General features: G+C 44.9%; 1 protein-coding gene across 1 annotated transcript in view; it reads left to right on the top strand.

The window, feature by feature from the left end:
* LOC143961704 (asialoglycoprotein receptor 2-like) overlaps positions 1–8,082 on the top strand; it is a 24,672-nt gene extending 16,590 nt beyond the window's left edge. Inside the window, exon 4 of the mRNA XM_077471023.1 lies at positions 6,632–8,082. Coding sequence (XP_077327149.1) covers positions 6,632–6,779 — 148 coding nt within the window. The 3' untranslated portion in view covers positions 6,780–8,082. The remainder of the gene's footprint in view (positions 1–6,631) is intronic.
* The last annotated feature ends 18,043 nt before the right edge of the window (positions 8,083–26,125 follow it).

A 26,125-nucleotide genomic window follows, 5' to 3' on the forward strand; every position in this document is an offset into this window, starting at 1 on the left:
ATTTTGGCCCACTCATCTTTGCAGAATTGTCCTAATTCAGTTACATTAGAGGGTTTTCGAGCATGAACGGCCTTTTTAAGGTCATACCACAACATATCAATAGGATTCAGGTCAGGACTTTGGCTAGGCCACTCCAAAGTCTTCATTTTGTTTTTCTTCAGCCATTCGGTGGTGGACTTGCTGGTGTGTTTAGGATCATTGTCCTGCTGCAGAACCCAAGTTCGTTTCAGCTTGAGTACACGAACAGATGGTCGGACATTCTCCTTCAGGATCTCTTAGTAGACAGCAGAATTCATAGTTCCTTTTATCACGGCAAGTCTTCCAGGTCCTGAAGCAGCAAAACAGCCCCAGACCATCACACTACCACCACCATATTTTACTGTTGGTATAATGTTCTTTTTATGAAATGCAGTGTTCCTTCTACGCCAGATATACTTGGACACACACCTTCCAAAGAGTTCCACTTTTGTCTCATCGGTCCACAGAATGTTGTCCTAAAAGTCTTGGGGATCATCAAGATGTGTTGTGGAGAAATTGAGACGAGCTTTGATGTTCTTTTTGCTCAGCAGTGGTTTTCTCCTTGGAACTCTGCCATGCAGGCCATTTTTGCCCAGTCTTTTCCTGATGGTGGAGGCATGAACGCTGACCTTAACTGAGGCAAGTGAGGCCTGCAGTTCCTTGGACGTTGTTGTGGGGTCTTTTGTGACCTCTTGGATGAGTCGTCGCTGCGCTCTTGGGGTAATTTTGGACGGCCGGCCACTCCTGGGAAGGTTCACCACTGTTCCATGTCTTCGCCATTTGTGGATAATGGCTCTCACTGTGGTTCGCTGGATTCCCAAAGCTTTGGAAATGGCTTTATAACCCTTTCCAGACTGATAGATCTCAATTACTTTCTTTCTCAATTGTTCCTGAATTTCTTTGGGTCTCGGCATGATGTGTAGCTTTTAAGGATCTTCTGGTGGACCTTACTGTGTCAAGCAGCTCCTATTTAAGTGATGCCTTGATTGTGAACAGGTGTGGCAATAATCAGGCCTGGGTGTGGCTAGAGAAATTGAACTCAGGTGTGGACAACCACAGTTATAGTATGTTTTAACAAGGGGGGCAATCACTTTTTCACACAGGGCCATGATGGTTTGGATTTTTTTTTCACCTTTAATAATAAACAGCTTCATTTACAAATTGCATTTTGTGTTTACTTGTGTTGTCCTTGACTATTGTTTAAATTGGTTTGATGTTCCGAAACACTTAAGTGTGACAAACATGCAAAGGAACAAGAAATGAGGAAGGGGGCAAACACTTTTTCACACCACTGTATATCCATATAAAACCATGTACAATCTTGACATACAGTATTTCTTACTGACCTTAATTTCATAGTGATATTAAAATGACAATTTCCAACATGTTTTGCCCGCTGGGCTTCTTCAGGGTCATTAGTATCCCCTAGTAGTCATAACACCTGTGATTAATCATCTATAGCTTGGGTATTCAATGTTAGCTATTCATTTAATATTCCCAGTGATGTCAACAAAACACACAGTGACCACAGGAGTTATCAAGGAACCAGAAATGTCTATTACCAAAGAAAACCCACATATGGGAGCTTGGTCCTCACCGGGGGGGGGGGGGGGGGATTAAAGCCAGAATGCAAAGGACTATGCAGTCTGTTCATTACATCCTGCCCACGTGGCTCTAGCAAGGAGGGTGCTACATACGCATCCCAAAAAGTCTGTTTAGTTGAAACTGTTTTGTTGGGTTCTTTCTTTGCTGGATGGCTTAAAAGCGTGCCAGGGGTTCCCCCTGCCTATGCACACCGTTCCAATATTTGCTCATTTTAAATTGATCTTGGTAGTTGCCACTGCTAAGAAATCAGAGGACGCTGATGAAAAATGCATTGGAAGTGTAGGTGTGGGTAGATTGACAATCACTTTATGCACCACATATATAAAGAGCAAAGAGAATATTTGGGACTTTTAAAGTGCTATCATATCACAAAGACACTGAATATAATAAAAAATTCTCCATTTTGATTGCAAACATTATTAAAAAATGTTAATATGACATATATCAACAAATAGACACAAATACATGTATTTCACTTAAAAAGTAATCACATATGCAGTTCCTGTTTGGCATGGTTGGCAAAATCTCGACATGTTTCGCCTGATTAGGCTTCCTTAGGGGGTGTATTTTTTTCCGCTGTGCATCATGCTATTTCTCTAGTGCTCAATATATTACGTCAGAAAACAGTTTGGAAATAGAGCTTGCTATCATCCAACCTAATATTGGTGTTCAGTGGGGTCACAGGAGACACATAGAGACCAAGTCAAACGGAATAAACAACAACTACATGTGGGTGGTAGGTCTTTTGCAGCTTGGAGATCACAGAGGACTAAGGTAAGGCAATGCAGCAGTAAGTTGTTGGTTAGAAATGATATGGTTTAGTTATATCCCACAGGTTAGATCACTGCAGTCAAACCATGGCCGGTATCCCATATAGCCTCCAAAGGCTTACCTTATGCTGCTAGTATCTCCACATCCACCCACGTGGCTCCTAGCTTGAGCCACGTGGGTGTATGTGGAGGTACTAGCAGTATAAGGTAACTGACCACCTACTGCTGCATTGCCTTACCTTAGCTCTCTGTAATCTCCAACCTGCAAATGACGTACCACCCACATGAAGTTGTTCTTTATTCCGCTTGACCTAGTCCCCCTATGTCTCCTGTCAGGGGAGGGCTGGCAGTCTTAGGCCTGGGGGGCAAGTCTAGTCAAGTGGCCCATTAATCCACGAATCAGCTCACCATCAACAGTGCCCATCAATGCAGCCTCACCAATGCCCATCAATGCATCAATGCAGCCTTACTAGTGTCTATAAATGCAGCCTCACCAGTGCCCATCAGCTCAGCCTTGTCAGTGCCCATCAATGCAGCCTCACCATAGCCCATCAATGCAGTCTGTTCAGTGCATGGGGATTAGAGAGAGAAAAGCTGCTGGATAACACAGAGCGGAGATCTCCCGCTTACCCAGTGCGGCTTCTGTCATACGAAGTCCTGCCTCCTGGACCAGGTTCTATGATAGATGTCACCAGTGTGCTCTTTATCATAGGCCATCCTTGGCTTCCTGGTGGTACACTGAGGTACATGTCGCCGATGAGCCGAAGCACGTACCCGGTTGCTGTGATGTCTGCCGGGCACCCGCAATCGCTCATGACAGAGCAGGAATGTGGATCTGTGTGTGTAAATACACAGATCCACATCCTGTCAGGGGAGAGGAGACAGATCGTATGTTCCTAGTATATAGGATTGGTCTCCTCGCTAGTCAGTCCCATCTCCCCCACAGTTAGAATCACTCCCTAGGTAACACATTTAACCCCTAGTGTTAACCCCTTCCCTGCCAGTGATATACAGTAATCAGTGCATTTTTATAGCACTGATCGCTGTATAAAAGTCACTGGTCCCAAAATAGTGTCAAAAGTGTCCGATCTGTCCACCGCAATGTCACAGTCACAATAAAAATTGCAGAATTACTAGTAAAAAGAAAAAAATTATAAAAATTCCATAAATCAATAACCTATTTTGTAGACGCTATAACTTATTACTTCTTATCGCAATTTTTTTAACCAAAAATATGTAGAAAATTACACATCAGCCTAAACTGTTAAGGCTTAAGTTGGCATATTATATCAAAAAGTAAAAAATATTGTGTTTTTTTTAACCAGTTCCAGACCAGCACACGCCAATGTACGTCGGCACAATGGCACAGGCAGGCATATTGACGTACAGGTACGTCCAATCTGGTCGGGACCCCTGTGAGTCCGGTCTCGGGTCCCGCGGACTCTATCGCTGCGGGCATACCCGCGATCGTCTCACGGGGCGGCTGAACGGAGAGATGCCGTTGTAAACAGCATCTCCCCGTTCTGCCTAGCAACAAGTGACTCTGATCTCTGCTCCATGTGATTGGAGCAGAGATCGGTGTTCACTAAATGAAAGCCCAGCCCCCCACAGTTAGTAACACACCCCTAGGAACACTTAACCCCTACACTGCCACCCACTGGTTAACCCCTTCACTGCCAGTGTCATTTACACAGGAATCACTGCATTTGTATAGCAGTGATTGCTGTATAAATGACAATGGTCCCAAAAATGTGTCAAAAATGTCCAATGTGTCCGCTATAATGTCGCAGTCACAATAAAAATCACTGATCGCCGCCATTACTAGTAAAAAAAAATTATTAAAAAATGCCATAAAACTATCCCCTATTTTGTAAACGCTATAACTTTTGTGCAAACCAATCAATAATCGCTTATTGCGATTTTTTTTTTTACCAAAAATATGTAGAAGAATACGTATTGGTCTAAACTGAGGGAAAAAATGTTTTTTTTTAATATATTTTTGGGAGATATTTATTATAACAAAAAGTAAAAAATAATGCGTTTTTTTCAAAATTGTCACTTGTTTGTTTGGGGTGATCAAATACCACCAAAAGAAAGCTCTATTTGTGGGAAAAAAAGGACGTCAATTTTGTTTGGGAGCCACGTCGCACGACCACGCAATTGTCAGTTAAAGCGACGCAGTGCCGAATCGCAAAAAGTGGTCTGGTCTTTGGCCAGTAAAATGGTCCAGGGCTGAAGTGGTTAAAGTTGGCACTCTTTTTTTGTTTAAAGTGCAAATAATAAAAACCGCAGAGGTGATATCACCAAATACCATCAAAAGAAAGCTCTATTTGTGGGAAAAAATTAATTTGGGTACAATGTTGCATGACCGCACAATGAAAACTGACCTGGGCAGGAAGGGATGAAAATGCCTGGTATTGAAGTGGTAAATTAATGAAAGTGTATTTCTTCCAAAAAAAAATGTATTTGAGAAACAGCTACATAAATACAGTGTGACATAAAATATTGCAACGATTGCCATTTTATTCTCTAGGGTCTCTGCTAAAAAAAAAAAAAAATATGTATATATATATATATATATATATATATATATATATATATATATATATATATATATATATATATATATAATGCTTGGGGGTTCTAAGTAATTTTCTAACAAAAGATTTGTTACTTGTAAACAAGTGTCAAAAAAGGTTTAGGCATGAAGGGGTTAATAATATCAGCTCCCTGCTTAAAACAATGGGAAAGAAGTGGGAAATCTTCATAGTGTAAGACTTTTATTTTTAATAAAAAACCACATTCACCAAAAAACTTACATTATCTGTGCTCTGTTCTCAGGATCAGCCAGCCTCTTGGGGTGACAGTCTGCTCCCCCGCAGCCTCTCGTTTGTTCTCTTCCTGTGGTCAGGCTAGGGAATTGTTTGCGCCCAGGAATTGCTATTAGGCCACCGGGACTACATGTCCCATGATGCTTTGCAGCTGCTGGAGGCTCTGATGGGCTCCCTCCCTCTACCAATGAGGAAGCAGGGGAGGGAACAGAGTGGGCGGCCGCTCACACATGCTGCAGTGTTCGGAGGAGAGGAGGAGGGGGAGGAAATCCCCCACACGAGCTGATAGGTTGTCTATCCCTCCACTGTCAGTGGATTAGTGTGAGCGCGACCGACGGGAGGTGCGGGAACAGAGCGGCCTCCACTACATAAGTGAGTGCCTCTTGAGTTTCCGCGCCCCTCCCTCTGCCTCAGCTTGCAGCCCCTGTCCTGACCCGAAAAAAAAAAAAAAAAAATCGTGAGCGGTGGCCGCCGGCCGTTTTGCATATATTGTTAGGGCAGCCTAGGGGGAAATTGCCACCCTGCCCCCCGGCCCAGCCCGCCCCTGTCTCCTGTGATCCCACAGAACTTCGATATTAGGTTGGATGATAGCAAATTCTATTTCCAAACTATTTTCTGAAGTAAACTATTGAGCACTAGGGGAATGGCATGACGCACAGTGGATAAATGCATCCCCTAATCAGGCGAAACATGTTGAGATTTTGCTAGCCATGCCAAACAGGAGCTACATATGTGATTACTTTTTAAGTGAAATACATGCATTTGTGTCTATTAGTTTATATATATATATATATATATCATATTTACATTTTTTTAATGATGTTTAAAATAAAGTGGCAGATTTCTATTATTTTCAGCGTTCTTGTGATATAATAGCACCTTAAAAGTCCCAAATATTCTCTTTGCTCTTCTGATGAAAAATGCATGTTACGTCATGAGTTGTATGTGATTTTATAATGTGGGGCAGGTCCTGCATCTGGCAAAGTGAGCATAGAAACTCATTTAGGACAACATATGACAATGTGAAATTAAACACACACTAAACATGTGAAATGCAAGCATGGGCTTAATTTGGTTCTGAATGGATTACAGAGGTCTCCCCCCTTTTGCAGGTGGTATAATCCAGTAAGCTGTTTTTTTTTTTACTTTGGTTAGAGCATGGGGTAGGGAACCTTGGCTCTCCAGCTGTTTTGAAACTACAAATCCCATCATGCCTCTGCCTCTAGGAGTCATGCCTGTGATTGTTAGGGTCTTGCAATGTCTCATGGGACTTGTAGTTTCAAAACAGCTGGAGAGCCGAGGTTCCCTACCCCTGGGTTAGAGGTTATCTCTGTCTACCATCATGACTATCCCCAGCCTGCCACTCTTCCTTCTTCTACTGTCACTAACATCATTTGTTTCTTTCAGGTTTTGGCATTCCTATCAGCCTGATAATTGGTCTGGGCATGAGAACGGAGAAAAGGAAGATTGTGCCACAATAGTACCAATCAGAAAATGGAATGATGACAATTGTTTCCGGAGAATACCATACATCTGTGAGAAGAAGCTTTCCTGACCTGGACTTCAAAGAAGACATGATTTCTATCTGCTAATCATTCCTCTTCCTCAACTAGACTATAGAAGAAACTATCCCGACCTGGACTTTGGAGAAGACCAGACCTGCAACTGCTAACTATCTCTCTTTATCTACCAGAATTTATAAAAATATATACTGACCGGGAGATCAGAGAAGACCAAATCTCCATCTGCTCATAAATATTCCTCATGTACCCGACTATAATACAACATATCCTGACCTGGGCATCAAAGACAATTAGATCTCCATCTGTTAAATATTCCTTTTCTTCCACCAGACTATAGAAAAAATATCCTGACCTGAACATTGGAGAAGACAAGATCTCCATCTGCTTATCCTTCCCTTTCCTCAACCAAACTATAAAAGAAAATATTCCCACCTAGACTTTGAAGAAGACCAGATCTCTATCTGTTAATCATCTTCATCTACCAGACTATAGAAGAAAACATCCTGACATCCATCTACTAATCATCATTCCTCTTCCTCCACCAAAATATAGAAGAAAGTAACCAAACCTGGACATCACAGAAGACGGGTCTCCATCTACTAATCATTCTTCTTCCTCTACCAAACTATAGAAGAAAATATTCTGACCTTAACATCAAAGAAGACCAGATCTCCCTCTGCTAATTCAATGTTTTTCATTCACCAGGATAATTTTGTGCCACAATAATACTTATCGTAAAACAGGATGATAACTGTTCATAGAAAAACCTATACATCTGTGAGAAGAAACTATCTTAACCGGACATTGGAGAAGACCAGATCTCTATTTGCTAATTATTCCTCTTCCTCAACCAGATTATAGAAGAACATTTCCTGTCATGGACATTGGAGAAGACCAGCTATTCAACTGCTAAACATTAGACATGTGCATTGGTTTTCTTCCGAATGCATTTTCATCCAAATTTCGGGTATTCGTTATCGTTATCAGAACATGCAGAATCCAAAAACCGAAAGATCCGACATAAACAAATGCTTTATTTTCGTTTTCGTTGCAACAGTTTTATATAGATAGGACATTCGAGAATAGCGATCTGTGTCCATCGAACCTGTGGTCGAATGTGCCTAACCTTAGCTCTATTAGTTCAAGATTATTCTACATAGAGAGAAAAGATTCAACATAGAGAGAAAAGATTCAACATTATAGAGACAATAGCAAAAAAAGGTTGAATGTGTCCTAACCTAACTCTATTAGTCCAAGATTATTTGACATAGAGAGAAAAGATTTGACATGAAGATTCAACAAAGTAGTCGCCGCGAGCGGACATTTATGGTCAAATGCTCCACCCATAGGCTATAGAAGAATTACTAATGTTGGGTGACTAGTAATAATAATTAATAAATATAAATATTACTAGTGTCATACAACATTAGAATTCTACTATAGCTTGTAGGCAGAACATTCGACCGGAAATGTACGATTGCGGCGTTGTACAGTTTATCTGCTCCGTCAAATCTTCTTAGAACATTCAACAGACACCATAAGCCTTCAATTACAGATTCAACCTTAATTATTTTGGATTTTCGGAACGAATACATTTTTTAACGAAATTAAATAAATAAAAACTAATTTCGGGAGTAACTAAATAAATTTATTTTTTGGACGAAAACTAAATTCCGAGAAGGGTGATGAGAGACCTGTAGTTGATTACTAAATTTTAATGAATATAAAAAAAACAAAAAAAACACATTAATAGCACGACATTGTGTGTTTTTTTTTCTTTTTTTGATATTCATTAAAATTTTGTAATCAACTACAGGTCTCTCATCGCCCTTCTTGGGGGAATCTTTTTCTCTCTGTTTTGTCTATTATGCCGTAAGGCCGGGAAAGTCACTTTTCTGGTGAATTTATCCCAGAATTAAGTTGTTGATCAATTTAATTAATTTACTTTGATGATTAATAATTGTGGTTGATCCGGGCATCAAATTAAATTTTTCTTGAAAACGAAATTCCGAAACGAAATATTTCAGCGGGCACATGTCTGCTAATCATTTCTCTTTATCTACCAGAAGTCCTGACCAGGACATCAGAGAAGAACAAATCTCTATCTTCTCATAAATATTCTTCATCTACCAAACTAATAAAAAATGGCATGACCTGGACATCAGAGAAAACAGGATCTACATTTGATCATTCTTCTTCATGCACCAGACTATAGAAGAAAATATCCTAACTTGGACATCAGAGAAGATCAGGTCTCCATCTGCTAATCATTCTTCTTCATATACCAGACTATAGAAGAAAATATCCTAACTTGGACATCAGAGAAGACCAGGTCTCCATCTGCTAATCATTCTTCTTCATATACCAGACTATAGAAGAAAATATCCTAACTTGGACATCAGAGAAGACCAGGTCTCCATCTGCTAATCATTCCTCTTCATCCACCAGACTATAGAAGAAAATATCCTAACTTGGACATCAGAGAAGATCAGGTCTCCATCTGCTAATCATTCCTCTTCATCCACCAGACTATAGAAGAAAATATCCTAACTTGGACATCAGAGAAGACCAGGTTTCCATCTACTAATCATTCCTCTTCATCCACCAGACTATAGAAGAAAATATCCTAACTTGGACATCAGAGAAGATCAGGTCTCCATCTGCTAATCATTCCTCTTCATCCACCAGACTATAGAAGAAAATATCCTAACTTGGACATCAGAGAAGACCAGGTCTCCATCTGCTAATCATTCTTCTTCATCCACCAGACTATAGAAGAAAATATCCTGACTTGGACATCAGAGAAGACCAGGTCTCCATCTGCTAATCATTCCTCTTCATCCACCAGACTATAGAAGAAAATATCCTAACTTGGACATCAGAAAAGAACAGGTCTCCATCTGCTAATCATTCTTCTTCATCCACCAGACTATAGAAGAAAATATCCTAATTTGGACATCAGAGAAGACCAGGTCTCCATCTACTAATCATTCCTCTTCATCCACCAGACTATAGAAGAAAATATCCTAATTTGGACATCAGAGAAGACCGGGTCTCCATCTGCTAATCATTCCTCTTCATCCACCAGACTATAGAAGAAAATATCCTAACTTGGACATCAGAGAAGACCAGGTCTCCATCTGCTAATCATTCTTCTTCATCCACCAGACTATAGAAGAAAATATCCTGACTTGGACATCAGAGAAGACCAGATCTTCATCTGCTAATCATTCTTCTTCATCTACCAGACTATAGAAGAAAATATCCTAACTTGGACATCAGAGAAGACCAGGTCTCCATCTACTAATCATTCTTCTTCATCCACCAGACTATAGAAGAAAATATCCTAACTTGGACATCAGAGAAGACCAGGTCTCCATCTACTAATCATTCTTCTTCATCCACCAGACTATAGAAGAAAATATCCTAACTTGGACATCAGAGAAGATCAGGTCTCCATCTGCTAATCATTCCTCTTCATCCACCAGACTATAGAAGAAAATATCCTAACTTGGACATCAGAGAAGACCAGGTCTCCATCTGCTAATCATTCTTCTTCATCCACCAGACTATAGAAGAAAATATCCTGACTTGGACATCAGAGAAGACCAGGTCTCCATCTGCTAATCATTCCTCTTCATCCACCAGACTATAGAAGAAAATATCCTAACTTGGACATCAGAAAAGAACAGGTCTCCATCTGCTAATCATTCTTCTTCATCCACCAGACTATAGAAGAAAATATCCTAATTTGGACATCAGAGAAGACCAGGTCTCCATCTACTAATCATTCCTCTTCATCCACCAGACTATAGAAGAAAATATCCTAATTTGGACATCAGAGAAGACCGGGTCTCCATCTGCTAATCATTCCTCTTCATCCACCAGACTATAGAAGAAAATATCCTAACTTGGACATCAGAGAAGACCAGGTCTCCATCTGCTAATCATTCTTCTTCATCCACCAGACTATAGAAGAAAATATCCTGACTTGGACATCAGAGAAGACCAGATCTTCATCTGCTAATCATTCTTCTTCATCTACCAGACTATAGAAGAAAATATCCTAACTTGGACATCAGAGAAGACCAGGTCTCCATCTACTAATCATTCTTCTTCATCCACCAGACTATAGAAGAAAATATCCTAACCTGGACATCAGAGAAGACCAGGTCTCCATCTGCTAATCATTCTTCTTTATCTACCAGACTATAGAAGAAGAAAATATCAGAGAAGAAGATCATATCTCTATCTGCTATTTTTTCTTCTTCTTCTACCATAATATGAAAATGTAGAATCCAATGCACTGATACTATATATCCTGCTGATCCTTTTAATCCGTTTTTTAACTGGAAGGCTTCACAGTGTTCACAACTACACCCTTTACTCCATTAAAGTAACGCATATCAAAAAATTGTCACCCTATAACAGAAAATGCCTGAACAGAGGACTTCAGGGCAAGATGTCCACAGATTTTTTAATAAAATATGCAGTTTTTAACCACTTTCCGTCTCCAGTACATATACGACAACAGGATGGCTCCCCTGCGTGAATAGCCGTATATGTACGGCGGCTCTTTAAGAACCATAGCAGATGTGCTCACACGCCCGATGTGCCTGGCAGGTGGGTGCAAGTGCCGCCAGCCACCCGCGATCACGGGCACGAGAGCCAGAACGGGAATTTGTGTGTGTAAACAGGGGTTGGAGAAACAGATCGTCTGTTCCTACTTAGAAGGAACAACAATCTCTCTCCTCCTCTAGTCAGTCCCCTCCCCCCCCACAGATAGAAACATAGAAACACACCTAGGGAACACATTTAACCCCTTGATCGCCACCTAGTGTTAACCCCTTCCCTGCCAGTGACATTTACACAGTAATCAATGCATTTTTATAGCAGTGATCGCTGTATAAATGTCACTGGTCCCAAAAAAAACCTCAAATGTGTCCCATCTGTCCGCCGCAATGCTGCAGTCCTGTTAAATATGGTACATCACCGCCTTTACTAGTGTAGCACTAACCCCCGAAGGAGCTGCTGGTTATTTTTGGGCTTGCCGTTACCTTTCGTTCTCTTTGTGACACGTCTAGGGGATGTCCCGTGGTAGATGGCCCAGTAACTCGAGACTGACAATAGATCCAGTTGAATGGATTTTATTTGCAAATGTCAACCATTGAACAGTCGGGTGGAACCGCACCCCAGGCCATAGCCTTCCCGGTGGCTGGTCAGGAGGACCAGGACCACATACTCAGCATAGCATACTGGACCGGAACCCCGAACCACGTGACGTCCATGTTTTAAATACCCTCTCCCAGAGGGCACAGCGGTAGGGCCACTCCCACTGACCTGACTCCAAGAGAGAATAATTCAAGCGCCTAACCAGACCATAGTTCCATGCCTGCTACCAGAGACAGCACCCCCTGTGGCCAGGCTGAACATCCCACAGTCCGGTCAGACTGACAGAGAGCCAAATTTAGTCAAACAGACCCAAACCAAACTGTAGTTTGGGTAAAGCTTTTCATTTTGAAAACATAGCATGTGCTCTTCATGAGCCCGCTGCTACACTAGTAAAAATAAGGAAAATTGAAAAACTGCCATAAAACTATCCCCTATTTTGTAGACGCTATAACTTTCGCGCAAACCAATCAATATACCCTTATTGCGATTATTTTATTTTATTTTTTAACAAAAATATGTAGAAGAATAAATATCAGTCTAAACTAATAAAGAAATTAGTTTTTTAAAAACATTTTTGGGGATATTTATTATAGTAAAAAGTAAAAAAAATATTGTGTATATATATATATATATATATATATATATATATATATATATATATATATATATATTGTTATATATAGCGCAAAAAAAAAACGCAAAGATGAGCAAATACCACCCACAGAAAGCTCTATTTATGGGGGGAAAAAATGTTGTCAATTTTTGTTGGGTGCAGAGTCGCACAGCCACATCGCACGACCGTGCAGTTGTCAGTTAAAGCGACGCAGTGCCAAATCGCAAAAAGTGGTCTGGCCTTTGACCAGCAAAATGGTCCGGTCTGTAAGTGGTTAAAGGAAAATTTTTTCAAATGACATTTTTTTTTTTTTTTTTTTTTGGGACCATTGTCATTTATACAGCAATCACTGCTATACAAATGCAGTGATTCCTGTGTAAATGACACTGGCAGTGAAGGGGTTAACCAGTGGGTGGCAGTGTAGGGGTTAAGTGTTCCTAGGGGTGTGTTACTAACTGTGGGGGGCTGGGCTTTCATTTAGTGAACATTGGTCTCTGCTCCAATCACATGGAGCAGAGATCAGCGTCACTAGTTGCTAGGCAGAATGGGGAGATGCTGTTTACAACGGCATTTCTCCATTCAGCCGCCCCCGTGAGACGATCGCAGGTATGCCCGCATCGATCGAGTCCGCGGGTCCCACGACCGGACTCACGGGGGTCCCGACCAGCACGGGAGAGCGCCGCCGGGGTCGCGCTCCTGATGGCAGGGCGGCAAATTTAAAGGGACGTACAGGTACGCCCATTTGCCTGCCCGTGCCATTCTGCCGAAGTACATCGGCGTGCGCTGGTTGGGAACTGGTTAAGAGGAATGGGCGGAAGTGACGTTTTGATGTCGCTTTCACCCTCCTATGGTATGGAGACGGGTGGGGGCCATCTTAGTCTCACTCGTCTCTATACCCAGCAGCAAGAAGGACCCGATTGCCTCCTCCGTTACCGATGGCTCCGGTAAGCGGCGGAGGGCACGGGAGAGCGGCGGGAGAGGGGGTGGCACCTCTCCCACTGCTGATAATGGTGATCTCACGGCGAACCCGATGTGGAGACCACCATTATCGTAAACAGGACCGCCTCCTGTAAAGAGGGATATCTCGGTTGTGGCAGCAGCTGCTGCCGTTATGGGGATATCCCTCTTCAAAGTGCCGACCTATATGTATTAAGTAGTTAAGTCTGTCCAAACAAGAGTCTAGTAGACATCCCGGGTATGATAAAGTTTGAAACACAAATTCATCAATTATAATATAATAAATAACTATAAATAATTCAAAAAAATAATAATATAATAATAAATAAAATTAATTTCCCCACGATTCACCATCGCTCAATCCTGCTAGTGATTCTAATTTACTATCGCTGTTTTCTAGCTGGTCTATAACCACTTTTGACGTAAAGGGACACTTTTTGGTTGTTATGGACAATCTCCAGTTTCCAGGCAGAAAAAACTGTGTATTCCAGTGATGGTGAACCTTGGCGCTCCAGATGTTTTGTAACTACATTTCCCATGATGCTCATGCACTCTGCAGGGTAGTGGAGCATCATGGGAAATGTAGTTTCAAAACATCTGAAGTGCCAAGGTTCACCATCACTGGTATATATAATATAAAACTGCATGCAGGGCATTGGACAAACAACTGGGGAAAAAAGGGACGTGAAGTAAGATTACAGTGCACTGTATGTATTATTATTTTTACATTTTTTGAGTTTGCCGCCGGGCACCGCCCCCGTGCGTTGCGACGCTTGCAGGGAATGGAGCCCGGCACACAGAGGCATCGGGCAGGATCCTGGGGACAAGGTAAGTATACCGCACCTGGATCCTGCAATGAAATCCCGAGGGTGGCTCAGGGTTACCGCTAATGGTACTGAAATTTAACCCAGAGCCACACTTGGGAAAACCGCCAGGGAGGTTAAGACCCCTTTCACACTGGGGCGTCTTTCAGGCATTTTTCAGGCGCTTTAGCGTTAAAAAAAAGCGTCTGTAAAGTGCTTGAAAGAAGCCTCATCTGCAATCCCAATGGGAAAGCCTTAGTGCTTTCACACTGAGACCCCTTTCACACTATGGTGTTTTTCAGGCACTTTAGCTTAACCACTTGCTTACTGGGCACTTAAACCCCCCTCAGTCCCAGACCAATTTTCAGCTTTCAGCGCTGATGCACTTTGAATGACAATTGCGCGGGCATACAACACTGTACCCAAATGACATTTTTATAATTTTTTTCCCACAAATAGAGCTTTCTTTTGGTGGTATTTAATTACAGCTCGGAGTTTTATTTTTTGCTAAACAAACAAAAAAATAAAATAAAAAAATCATGTTTAATAGTTTGTTATAAAATTTTGCAAACAGGTCATTTTTCTCCTTCATTGAAGTGCGCTGATGAGGCGGCACTGATAGGCTGCACTGGTAGGCACTGATAGGCAAAGTTAAGGCGGCACTAATAGGCACAGATAAGGTGGCACCGATAGGCACAGATAAGGCAGTACTGATGGGCACAGATAAGGTGGCACTGATGGGCAAAGATGGACACGGATGGGTGGCACGGATGGGTGGCACTAAGGGGCACTGATAGGTACCACTGATAGATGGGACTGATGGGCACTGATAGGTGGCACTGATAGGTGGCTCTGATAGGTGGAACTGCTGGGCACTGATGGGCGGCACTGCTGGGCACTGATGGGCGGCACTGCTGGGCGGCACTGCTGGGCACTGATGGGCACTGGTAGATGACACTGATGGGCACTGATATGTGGCACTGGGGTGCAGCACCGTTGTTGAGGCAGATTGTTGGCACTGTGGGTGGCACTGTGGGTGGCACTGTGGGCACTGCTGGGTGGCACTGTGGGCACTGCTGGGTGGCACTGACGGGGGGCACTTATGTTTTATTAAGGTGGCACTGGCAGGGGGCAGGTGGGCACTGGCAGGGCTGGCCGTGATCGGGACTGATGTCCCGATCACGGCCGCCGGTGATCGGCTCTTTTTTTTTCTCCTCGCGCTGTCAGTGCGAGGAGGAATAATAGCCGATTACCGGCTCCGTTGCATCACATTATCAGCTGTCATTGGCTGACAGCTGATCACGTGATAAGGGGTCGGGATCGACCCCATGCTCGGATCAGTGATCAGGCGAGTCTCATAGACTCGCCGATCACAGAGCGCGCCGCGCGCGCCCCTCAGGGGGCGCGCAGGCCGCTCGTGCACGGGACGACGTCAATAGACGTAGTCCCGGCAAAGGAGGTCCGCGCTGTAGCCGTTATTCGGCTATAGCGCGGATCTCAAGTTTATAAAAAAAAAGCGCCTGTAAAGCGATTGAAAGAAGCCTCATCTGCAATTCCAATGTAAAAGCCTGAGTGCTTTCACACTGAGGCGCTGCGCTGGCAGGGCGTCAAAAAAAACCTCCTGCAAGCAGCTTCTTTGCAGCGCTTTTGGAGCGGTGAATACACAGCTCCTAAAGCGCCCCTTCCCATTGACATCAATGGGAAGCGCCTGCAAAACACCTGAAAAACGCCTGCAAAGTGCTTTTGGCGGCGGCGCTTTGTGGGGGCTTTTAACCCTTTATTTAGGAAAAAAACTGAATAGCCCCAGGACTTTAAAGGTGGGAGAGATTTGGCACACGTTCACAGAAATTTGTAATAAATTGAATTTATTAATAACAAAATGCTGTATAACAAAGTGGGAACAGCAATAATTGTGCCTTACCCGGCATAATGGCCAAGTCAACAGCATAGGTAAAAACAAGTGTCAATTCATTACAGTTGATATTCATCCATTAAACAATAACAATGTTCGTTGTAAATTGCTAAACCAGTGGATATGTATAGATCATAGAGAGTGGAAAAATTGGACATACATCAGTAAAAACAATGCATAAACAATGATACACCCAACAGAAATACCCAGCAATATGAGCATATAAAGAGCATCGATGGTGCCCTACGCGTTTTGTGAATCTGTGTTCGCTCTTCAGGGGCATGTGCATAGTTTATATATCTGAAAAATAATGGAGAAAGAGTGGGTTTATGTTAATAAATGAGAAAATGGGGGCAAAAAGTGGTGGGCAAGAGAGGTCAAGACAAAAGAGACCTCATACTTACCCAAACCATTGGGCTGGGTCACCGAACGCTGGTGTCAGGATGTCGGCAATAAGCATATCCAGCTCGGGGGCCTTTATTTGGCCACTAGCAGGGGTTAAAAGCCCCCTACTAGCGCTCGAAAAACGTTGGTAAAGCCCCGCTAGTTTAACCACTTCAGACCATTTTGCTGGCCAAAGACCAAACCACTTTTTACGATTCGGCACTGTGACGTTTTAACTGACAATTGCGTGACTATTTTTCTCACAAATAGAGCTTTCTTTTGGTGGTATCTGATCACCTCTGTGGTTTTTATTTTTTGCTCTATGGCAGCGTAGGGGTTAAGTGTTCCTAGGCGTGTGTTACTAACTGTTGGGGGCTGGGCTTTCATTTAGTGAACACTGATCTCTGCTCCAATCACAATGGATCAGCGTCACTTGTTGCTAGGCAGAATGGGGAGATGCTGTTTACGATGGCATCGCCCCATGAGACAATCGTGGGTATGCCCGCGGCGATTAAGTCTGCGGGACCCGCAACCGGACTCACGGGGGTCCCGACCAGCACGCGAGTGTGCCGCCGCCGGCGTGCTCGTGATGGCAGGGCAGCATTAAAGATTGGATGTACCTGTACGACAATATGCCTGCCCGTGCCATTCTGCCGACATACATCGGCGCGCGCCGGTCGGGAACTGGTTAAGCGGTGCTTTACAATCGTTTTTCGGGCGCTGGCAGTGTGAAAGGGATCTTAAAGCACTCAGGCTCTCACATTGGGATTGTAGATGAGGCTTCTTTCAAGCACTTTACAGGCGCTTTTTTTTTTACGCTAAAGCGCCTGAAAATGCCTGAAAAATGCCCCAGTGTGAAAGGGGTCTAAGTGAATTCCAGAATCCAACCGTGAACGTCAATCAGGATCTCTCCACATGTAAATAATAAAGTGCTCCAGATAGTGTGATAACGTAAAACCATTTTAATTAAAACACTTAAAAATCTTCACTCATTAACCGCTTCCCACCCGCCCTATGGCCGAATGACGGCCTTAGAGCGGGCGGCTTCCTTCGCCTAGCTGTCCCTGGATGGCCTGGTGTTTACTTCCGCAATGTGCGCCGCCGGGGGCGCGCATCGCGGAAGTATTGTATTTGCCGTGTCTCCCGGAGACAGGCGAATACAGATCGCCGTGAACGCACCTGCCAATGGGAGATGATCTCATATGTAAACATATGAGATCATCTCCCATTGCCGTGTCTCTCCCTCCTCACACAGGAGGGAGAGCGATCTGTCAGCCCCAGTGCAGCCCCAGTGCCAGACCCAGCCCCAGCGCCAGCCCCAGCCCCAGTGCCAGCCCCAGTGCCAGCCCCAGCCCCAGTGTCAGCCCCAGTGCCAGCCCCAGTGTCAGCCCCAGTGTCAGCCCCAGTGCCTGTGTCAGCCCCAGTGCCATCTGTCAGCCCCAGTGCCATCTGTCAGCCCCAGTGCCAGTGCCATCTCTCAGCCCAGTGCCATCTGTCAGCCCAGTGCCATCTGTCAGCCCAGTGCCATCTGCCAGTAGTGCCAGTGCCGCCAGTGCCACCTGCCAGCGCCTGCCGTCAGCCCCAGTGCCGTCAGCCCCAGTGCCGTCAGCCCCAGTGCTGCCCGCCAGCCCCAGTGCCGCCCATCAGCCCCAGTGCCGTCCGTCAGCCCCAGTGCCGTCAGTGCCGTCAGCCCCAGTGCCGTCAGTGCCGTCAGCCCCAGTGCCGCCAGTGCCGTCAGCCCCAGTGCCACCTGCCAGTGCCACCTGCCAGCACCAGTGCCACCTGCCAGTGCCACCTGCCAGTGCCATCCGTCAGCCCCAGTGCCGTCAGCCCCAGTGCCATCAGTGCCGCCAGTGCCAGTGCCACCTGCCAGTGCCACCTGCCAGCGCCAGTGCCACCTGCCAGTGCCATCCGTCAGCTCCAGTGCCAGTGCCGCCAGTGCCACCTGCCAGTGCCACCTGCCACCACCAGTGACGCCAGTGCCAGTGCCACCTGCCAGCGCCAGTGCCACCTGCCAGTGCCACCTGCCAGCGCCAGTGCCACCTGCCAGCGCCAGTGCCATCCATCAGCCCCAGTGCCGTCAGCCCCAGTGCCGCCAGCCCCAGTGCCACCAGCCCCAGTGCCAGTGCCACGTGCCAGTGCCACGTGCCAGTGCCACCTGCCAGTGCCACCTGCCAGCGCCAGTGCCACCTGCCAGTGCCACCTGCCAGTGCCACCTGCCAGCGTCAGTGCCATCCGTCAGCCCCAGTGCCATCCGTCAGCCCCAGTGCCGCCAGCCCCAGTGCCACCTGCCAGTGCCACCTGCCAGCGCCACCTGCCAGCGCCAGTGCCATCTGCCAGCCGCAGTGCCATCTGCCAGCCCCATTTGCCAGAGCAATTAGCCAGAGCAAATAGCCAGCACCATCTGCCAGTGCCAGCCCCAGTGCCAGCCCCAGCCCCATCTGCCAGCGACATCTGCCAGCCCCATCTGTCAGCCCCATCTGCCAGCCCCATCTGCCAGCCCCATCTGCCAGCCCCATCTGTCAGCCCCATCTGCCAGCCCCATCTGTCAGCCCCATCTGCCAGCCCCATCTGTCAGCCCCATCTGCCTCCAGTGCCATCTGCCTCCAGTGCCATCTGTCAGTGCCACGTGTTGTCAGTGCCACCTGGGGTCACTTTGTGGGCATTTCCATTGTCCTGGTGCTCCAGGGCCTTCAAAACTGTAATAGGTGGTTGAGAAATAAGATGTGTAATTTATGCTCCTAGAACGCCTGATGGTGCTATTTCAATATTGGGCCTCTGTATGTGGCCAGGCTGTGTAAAAGTCTCACACATTTGGTATCGTTATACTCAGGAGGAGTAGTAGAACGTATTTTGGGGTGTCATTTTTGCTATGTACATGCTATGTGTTGGAAATATCTTATAAATGGACAACTTTGCGTAAAAAAAATGCGTTTTCATTTTTTTCCACATTTTCCCAAAACTTCTGGAAAAAAAATGAACCATTCAAACGACTCATTATGCCTCATAGATTATACGTTGGGGTGTTAGCTTTCCAAAATGGGGTCACTTTGTGGGCATTTCCATTGTCCTGGTGTTCCAGGTCCTTCAAAAATGTAATAGGTGGTTGAGAAATGAAATGTGTAATTTATGCTCCTAGAACGCCTGATGGTGCTATTTCAATATTGGGCCTCTGTATGTGGCCAGGCTGTGTAAAAGTCTCACACATTTGGTATCGTAATACTCAGAAGGAGTAGCAGAACGTATTTTGGGGGTTGTCATTTGTGGTATACACATGCCATGTGAGAGAAATAACCTATTACATTGAAAATTTTGTTTAAAAAAAAAAAAAAAATCTTCATTTTGCAAAGAATTGTGGGAAAAAGATGACAACATCAAAAACCTCACCATGCATCTTAGTAAATACCTTGGAATGTCTACTTTCCAAAAAGGGGTCATGTGGGGGGTATTTGTACTTTCCTGACTTGTTCGGGTCACAGGAAGTGAGATAGGCCACCAGTACATCAGATGTGATCAATTTTGTGCGATTCGCACCACAGCTTGTAGACTCTATAACTTTCACAAAGACCAAATAATATCCACTAATTTGGGTTATTTTTACCAAAGATATGTAGCAGTATAAATTGTGGCCAAAATTTATGAAAAAAAAATTATAATTTGCAAAATTTTATCACAGAAACAAAGAAATATGCGTTTTTTTTCAAAATTTTCGGTCTTTTTTCATTTATAGCGCAAAAAATAAAAACCCCAGAGGTGATCAAATACCACCAAAAGAAAGCTCTATTTGTGGGAAAAAAAGGACACAAAATTCATTTGGGTACAGTGTTGCATGACTGAGTAATTGTCATTCAAAGTGTGAGAGCACCAAAAGCTGAAAATTGGTCTGGTCAGGAAGGGTGTTTAAGTGCCCAGTAAGCAAGTGGTTAAAATCACATCAAATAAATTAATTGAAAGCCAAAAGTGAAAACACAGCAGCCCTTCAAACAGGTACTATAGCGGTATGTAGTGGTGACGGTGGAGCCGAGCTGTGCAGACATACAGGATCGCTCTCACCCGCCCCTCAGGCTCGGAACAGATCCACTTCCTAGTTCAGTGTGCAGCGTCAAATGTTACATGTGATTGGCGTACAGCCACGCCCTGCCATGTTTCGTCATATTGACTTAATCATGGGATTGGCTTTATGGCATGGCAATCACACCTCTTATACCCTACCATTAATTTACTGGCAGAAGTGATTCAACAGCGCATGCGCACACCTGGTGTCCCCGTGTTCCCAATACACCAGTCTTTAGACAGATCCTCAGCAGTTAATGGAACATTATTGCACAAGCCTATCGCACGGAAGTTGAACATCCATTTAATAGGTTTAATATCAGCAGCTTTTCAGTAGAAATCTGCATCCTAATTTTCAAGTATTACTGCTGATTCCTGTATGTAAACCTGAACCTAACCAGGCATCATAGTGACATCCATAACAATATATTAAATCAAAAAAATATATATTAAAAGATATTCAGTAGAGTATATATTATAATGAGATTAAATATATAAACATATAATAAAATTTAAACATTAGATTAAGAAGAATCTCTCAACCTTTTCAACACAGAAAAAGGTTGGACTCGGGGAACCCCTGCTAAAAATTTGAAATCTACAACTCATGATACATTAGTGTGATGGTCTGTGAGAGGAATGAGCGAAATACCCCTATCCAGACCGTGCTGATCCTCCGGATGTTCCCCTGTTGTGGCCTTTGTTTGTTCCGCCCCCTCAGCTCCCGAGCTGGATGCACTACACGGCTGCCATTTTGATTTCCAGCGTTTGGCGATTTATCTCAGACCTTCAGTAAGTATGAGGTCTGTTTTTGACCTCACTTGCTAATTATTCGGCCTGCCCCCCATTTATCAACAACATACATTTACTGATATTATTTACATTGCAGATAAAACATTCATGCATCCGCCCCTGAAGAAGCGAGCAGGGTCTCCCAAAATGCATAGGGCTTTATTGATGTTTGTTTTATGCCAGTACATGCTGGGTATTATTGATGTCTGCATTATGTTTACATATTTCCTGTTCACATGTATGTACATTTTTATTGTGTATGTGTATTTACTGACCCAGCAACTTTTCAGTTTTATTGTTGCTCATGGATGTACAACTTTTTCTAATAAATCTTTGTATATTTACTTTCACCTGTGTTGTGCACATTGGCTATTATGCCCGGTAACTCACAATCGTTGTTGTTGCCGCTCTGTTACATAACAGTTTGAAACAAATAAATTGATTTTGTCTCAGTGTTTGTTGTGGACATTGGCTAAACCTCTCTCACCTCATTTAAAGTCCCAGGGCTATTTTTCTTGTTTTTTGTGCATTACTAGGGATGGAGGTGTCAGCCCTTGTACACACGGTCGGAGATTTTGCCAACCAAATCCATCGGATTTTGCCTGTCGGATTTAGTCAGACGGATTGTGTCCGAAACTGTTGCATACACACGGTCGGGCCAAGTTGGCGAAAAATCCGATCTTTCAGAACGTGATGACGTAATTTCGTTACGATGGGACTACATTCAGGCTAGTAGCCAATAGCTTTGATGTAGGAATTTGATCTGAGCATGCGTGGCACTTGGTCCGATCAAAATGCTCTACACATGATCAGATTAGGTCCGACCGGTCCAGTTGGTCGGGAAATATTTCAAACATGTTGGAAAATTGGGTTGGACGGAGATTCGGACGGAATCAGTCTGATGCATACCACACACAGTCGGATTATCTGACGACACGGTCCGATAGGACACATTCCGACGGATTCTCCGACCGTGTGTACAGGGTCTCAGAGGGGTCACACCAGACCTTAATCTCCCTTCTTTTCTTTAAAGTGTAGGGAGACACTGTGTGGCTTGAAGCCTTTCCTTATTATTAGCTAAATGTTCTGCGATCCACACCTTCAAAAGCCTTTTTGTTCTCCCCACATAGAATAAACCACAGGGGCACAATAATAGATATACAACATATGAGGAGTTACATGTGACAAACTCATTTATCTCAAATAATTCCTGATAAATATGTGTGACAGTTGTCATACCCCTATTACTGTATTTATCGGCGTATAACACACACTTCCTTTCCCCTTAAAATCAGGGGGAAATCGTGGGTGCGTGTTATACGCCGATCCCCGCCGATCCCCCGCAGATTGTGAGCAGAGGAGCGAAGGCACCGAGATACACATAGCCGAGTGTACTCGGCTTCTCTCAGCTCCGCTCACAGTCATGCCCAGTCCCACCCGATGAAGAAAATAACACAGGGACTGGGCGTGACTGCGAGCGGAGCCGAGAGGAGCCCGAGTACACTCGGCTATGTGTATCTCGGCAGCTCTTGGCTCCTCTCGGCTCCTCTCACAGTCACTGCGAGAGGAGCCGAGGGGAGCCGAGCACTGCCGAGATACACAGGACATCCGGCTCTGTATCTCGGCTGTGCCATATTTAAACTGGAAGGCTGCACTGACAAGGCTGCACTGACAAAGCTGCACTGACAAGGCTGCAAATTACACTGACAAGGCTGCACTGACAAGGCTGCAGATGGACACTGACAAGGCTGCACTGATGGGCAAGGCTGCAGATGGACATCAACAAGGCTGCAATGATGGGCAAGGCTGCACTGATGTGCAAGGCTGCAGATGGACACCAACAAGGCTGCAATGATGGACAAGGCTGCAGATGGACACTGATAAGGCTGCATTGATGGACATTTAAATGTACGTTTTTTTTTTTCCTTAAACTTCCCTCCTAAAAGTTTTTTTCTTTAAAATTCCCTCCTAAACTTGGGGCACGTGTTATACGTCGGCACGTGTTATACACCGATAACTACGGTATTTACTCCAGCAGTTCTACAGCATATGCATTTTCTGCATGCGAAGAAACCTTTTTAATCAATTTTAATAGTTTGCTGGCCAGGCGGATCCAAGATTTTCCTTACCACCAAAGTTTGGTGCCTTCCTATAAATTAATTTTGGCTGGTCAGGTAAAACTCCTCCCAAATGCCTACATAAAATATGCCAGTGTTTTTTATATATGGGTTCAATTTCTTTGTATTAGTGGTGGAAATTTGAAATGAATCCCCTTTGGTGTTGGTCCCCAGATGTTAAACTTTCTTCTTTTTTTCTTAAAACATTGTTCCCTAGGTACATCCACTATTTCTTGGATAATTTGATTGATAGTATTTACCCTATAACCTTTTTGGACAATTTTTTCTACGATTTTTTCTAGGATAACGAAAATTCGTATTTCGTACGAATCCGAATTGAATTTCATACACGAATTACGAAATACAATTTTTTTTCCATACGGAACTAAACAAATTTTTTGATGGCGCCCCCTTGTCTAGTAAACTATAGCAACTGTTCATCAGTCCTCCTCTTCTCCTGGTCTTGCTGTTGTTAAATAAAATCAAATTTTTTTTGTTAACCACTTGCCTACTGGACACTTTCACCTCCTTCCTGCCCAGGTCAGTTTTCAGCTTTCAGCGCTGTCACACTTTGAATGACAATTGCGCAGTCGTGCAACACCTTTTTATCTTTTTTTTCACACAAATATAACTTTCTTTTGGCGGTATTTAATCACTACTGGGGTTTTTATTTTTTTGCTAAACAAAAAAAGGCTGAACATTTTGAAAAAACACTGATGGGCACTGATAGGCGGCACTGATGGGCACTGGTAGGCGGCATTGATAGGCGACACTGATGAGGAGGCACTGCTGGACATTGATTTATAGCACTGATGGGCACTCATAGGTTGCACTCGTGGGCATTTATTAACAGCACTGATGGGCACTGATAGATGGCACTAGTGGGCACTGATTAACAGCACTTTTTTGGGAGAAAGGGCAAGTAAAAAATTGTACTAACTCTATTTACCAGACGGGTTTTAACCACTTGAGATCCGCGCTATAGTCAAATGACGGCTACAGCGCGGATCTCAATTCCCCTGGACACAGCCAATCACAGATCGCTGTAAACGGCCAATCACAGCGGCCGTTTACAGCGCGATCGCCGCCTCCAATGGGTGATGATCTCAAATGTAAACAAATGAGATCATCACCCATTGCCGAATGTGTCTCCTCACACAGCGATAGCGTGTGAGGAGACTGATAGAGTGAGTGAGTGTTCTCTACTACTGTAAACTTGCCAGTGCCAATATAAACCCTGCCAGTGCCCAGATCTACCCCACCTGTGCCCAGATCTACCCCACCTGTGTCCAGATCTACCCCACCTGTGCCCACCTGTGCCCACCTGTGCACCGCCAGTGCCCACCTGTGCACCGCCAGTGCTCCATCTGTGCACCACCAGTGCCCGCCAGTGCCCGCCAGTGCCAATCGGTGCCCATCTGTACCAATCGGTGCCCATCTGTGCCTCAGCAGTGCCCATATGTGCCACCTCAGCAGTGCCCATCTGTGCCGCCTCAGCAGTGCCCATCTGTGCCCATCTGCTGCCTTATCAGTGCACATCCGTGCAATAAATCAGTGCACATCTGTGCCGACCTATCAGTGCCCATCTGCCGACTCAGCAGTGCCCATCTGTGCCGACTCAGCAGTGCCCATCTGTGCCGACTCAGCAGTGCCCATCTGCCGCCTCAGCAGTGCCCATCTGCTGCCTCAGCAGTGCCCATCTGCCGCCTCAGCAGTGCCCATCTGCCGCCTCATCAGTGCACATCCGTGCAATAAATCAGTGCACATCTGTGCCGACCCATCAGTGCCCATCTGCTGCCTCAGCAGTGCCCATCTGTGCCGACTCAGCAGTGCCCATCTGTGCCGCCTCAGCAGTGCCCATCTGCCGCCTCAGCAGTGCCCATCTGCTGCCTCAGCAGTGCCCATCTGCCGCCTCAGCAGTGCCCATCTGCCGCCTCATCAGTGCACATCGGTGCAATAAATCTGCACATCTGTGCAATAAATCAGTGCACATCTGTGCCGACCCATCAGTGCCCATTTGTGCCACCTCAAAAGCGCCCATCTGTGCCACCTCAAAAGCGCCCATCTGTGCCACCTCATCAGTGCCCATCAGTGCTACCATGGCTAAACGTGTCTTTTCCGCTGAGGAGGCGTACCAAATTATTTCCACGGCCGACAAGAGCAACGGGGAGCTCTCTTCAGATTCCTTTTCGGATTCGGATTCTGAAGCCGACGTAAATTATGAGCCAGTCCTCAGCAGTGAAACACTGACTGAATCCGAGGAGGAAGATATCCGGCCCATCAAGCGAAGGCGTTCTAGTGAGGCAGTGCCGTCCACCAGCACCGAAGTGCCGTCCACCAGCACCGCAGTGCCGTCCACCAGCACCGCAGTGCCGTCCACCAGCACCGCAATGCCGTCCACCAGCACCGCAGTGCCCCAGCAAGAAAGGCCAAGTACCAGTGTGCTGTCATCTCAGCCCCAAAGGGTTAGGAGCCATGCTGGCCTTCCCTATGCCCTTCAGAACCCCTTGTGGCTTCCTCCTAATTCAGGAGAGGCCAATGTTCCCCCTTTCACCGCCCAGCCAGGAGTCCAGGT

This window comes from Lithobates pipiens, unplaced genomic scaffold (genome assembly GCF_037356315.1).
Source record: "Lithobates pipiens isolate NorthernLeopardFrog02 unplaced genomic scaffold, aLitPip1_a1.2 Scaffold_8, whole genome shotgun sequence".
NCBI lineage: Eukaryota > Metazoa > Chordata > Amphibia > Anura > Ranidae > Lithobates > Lithobates pipiens.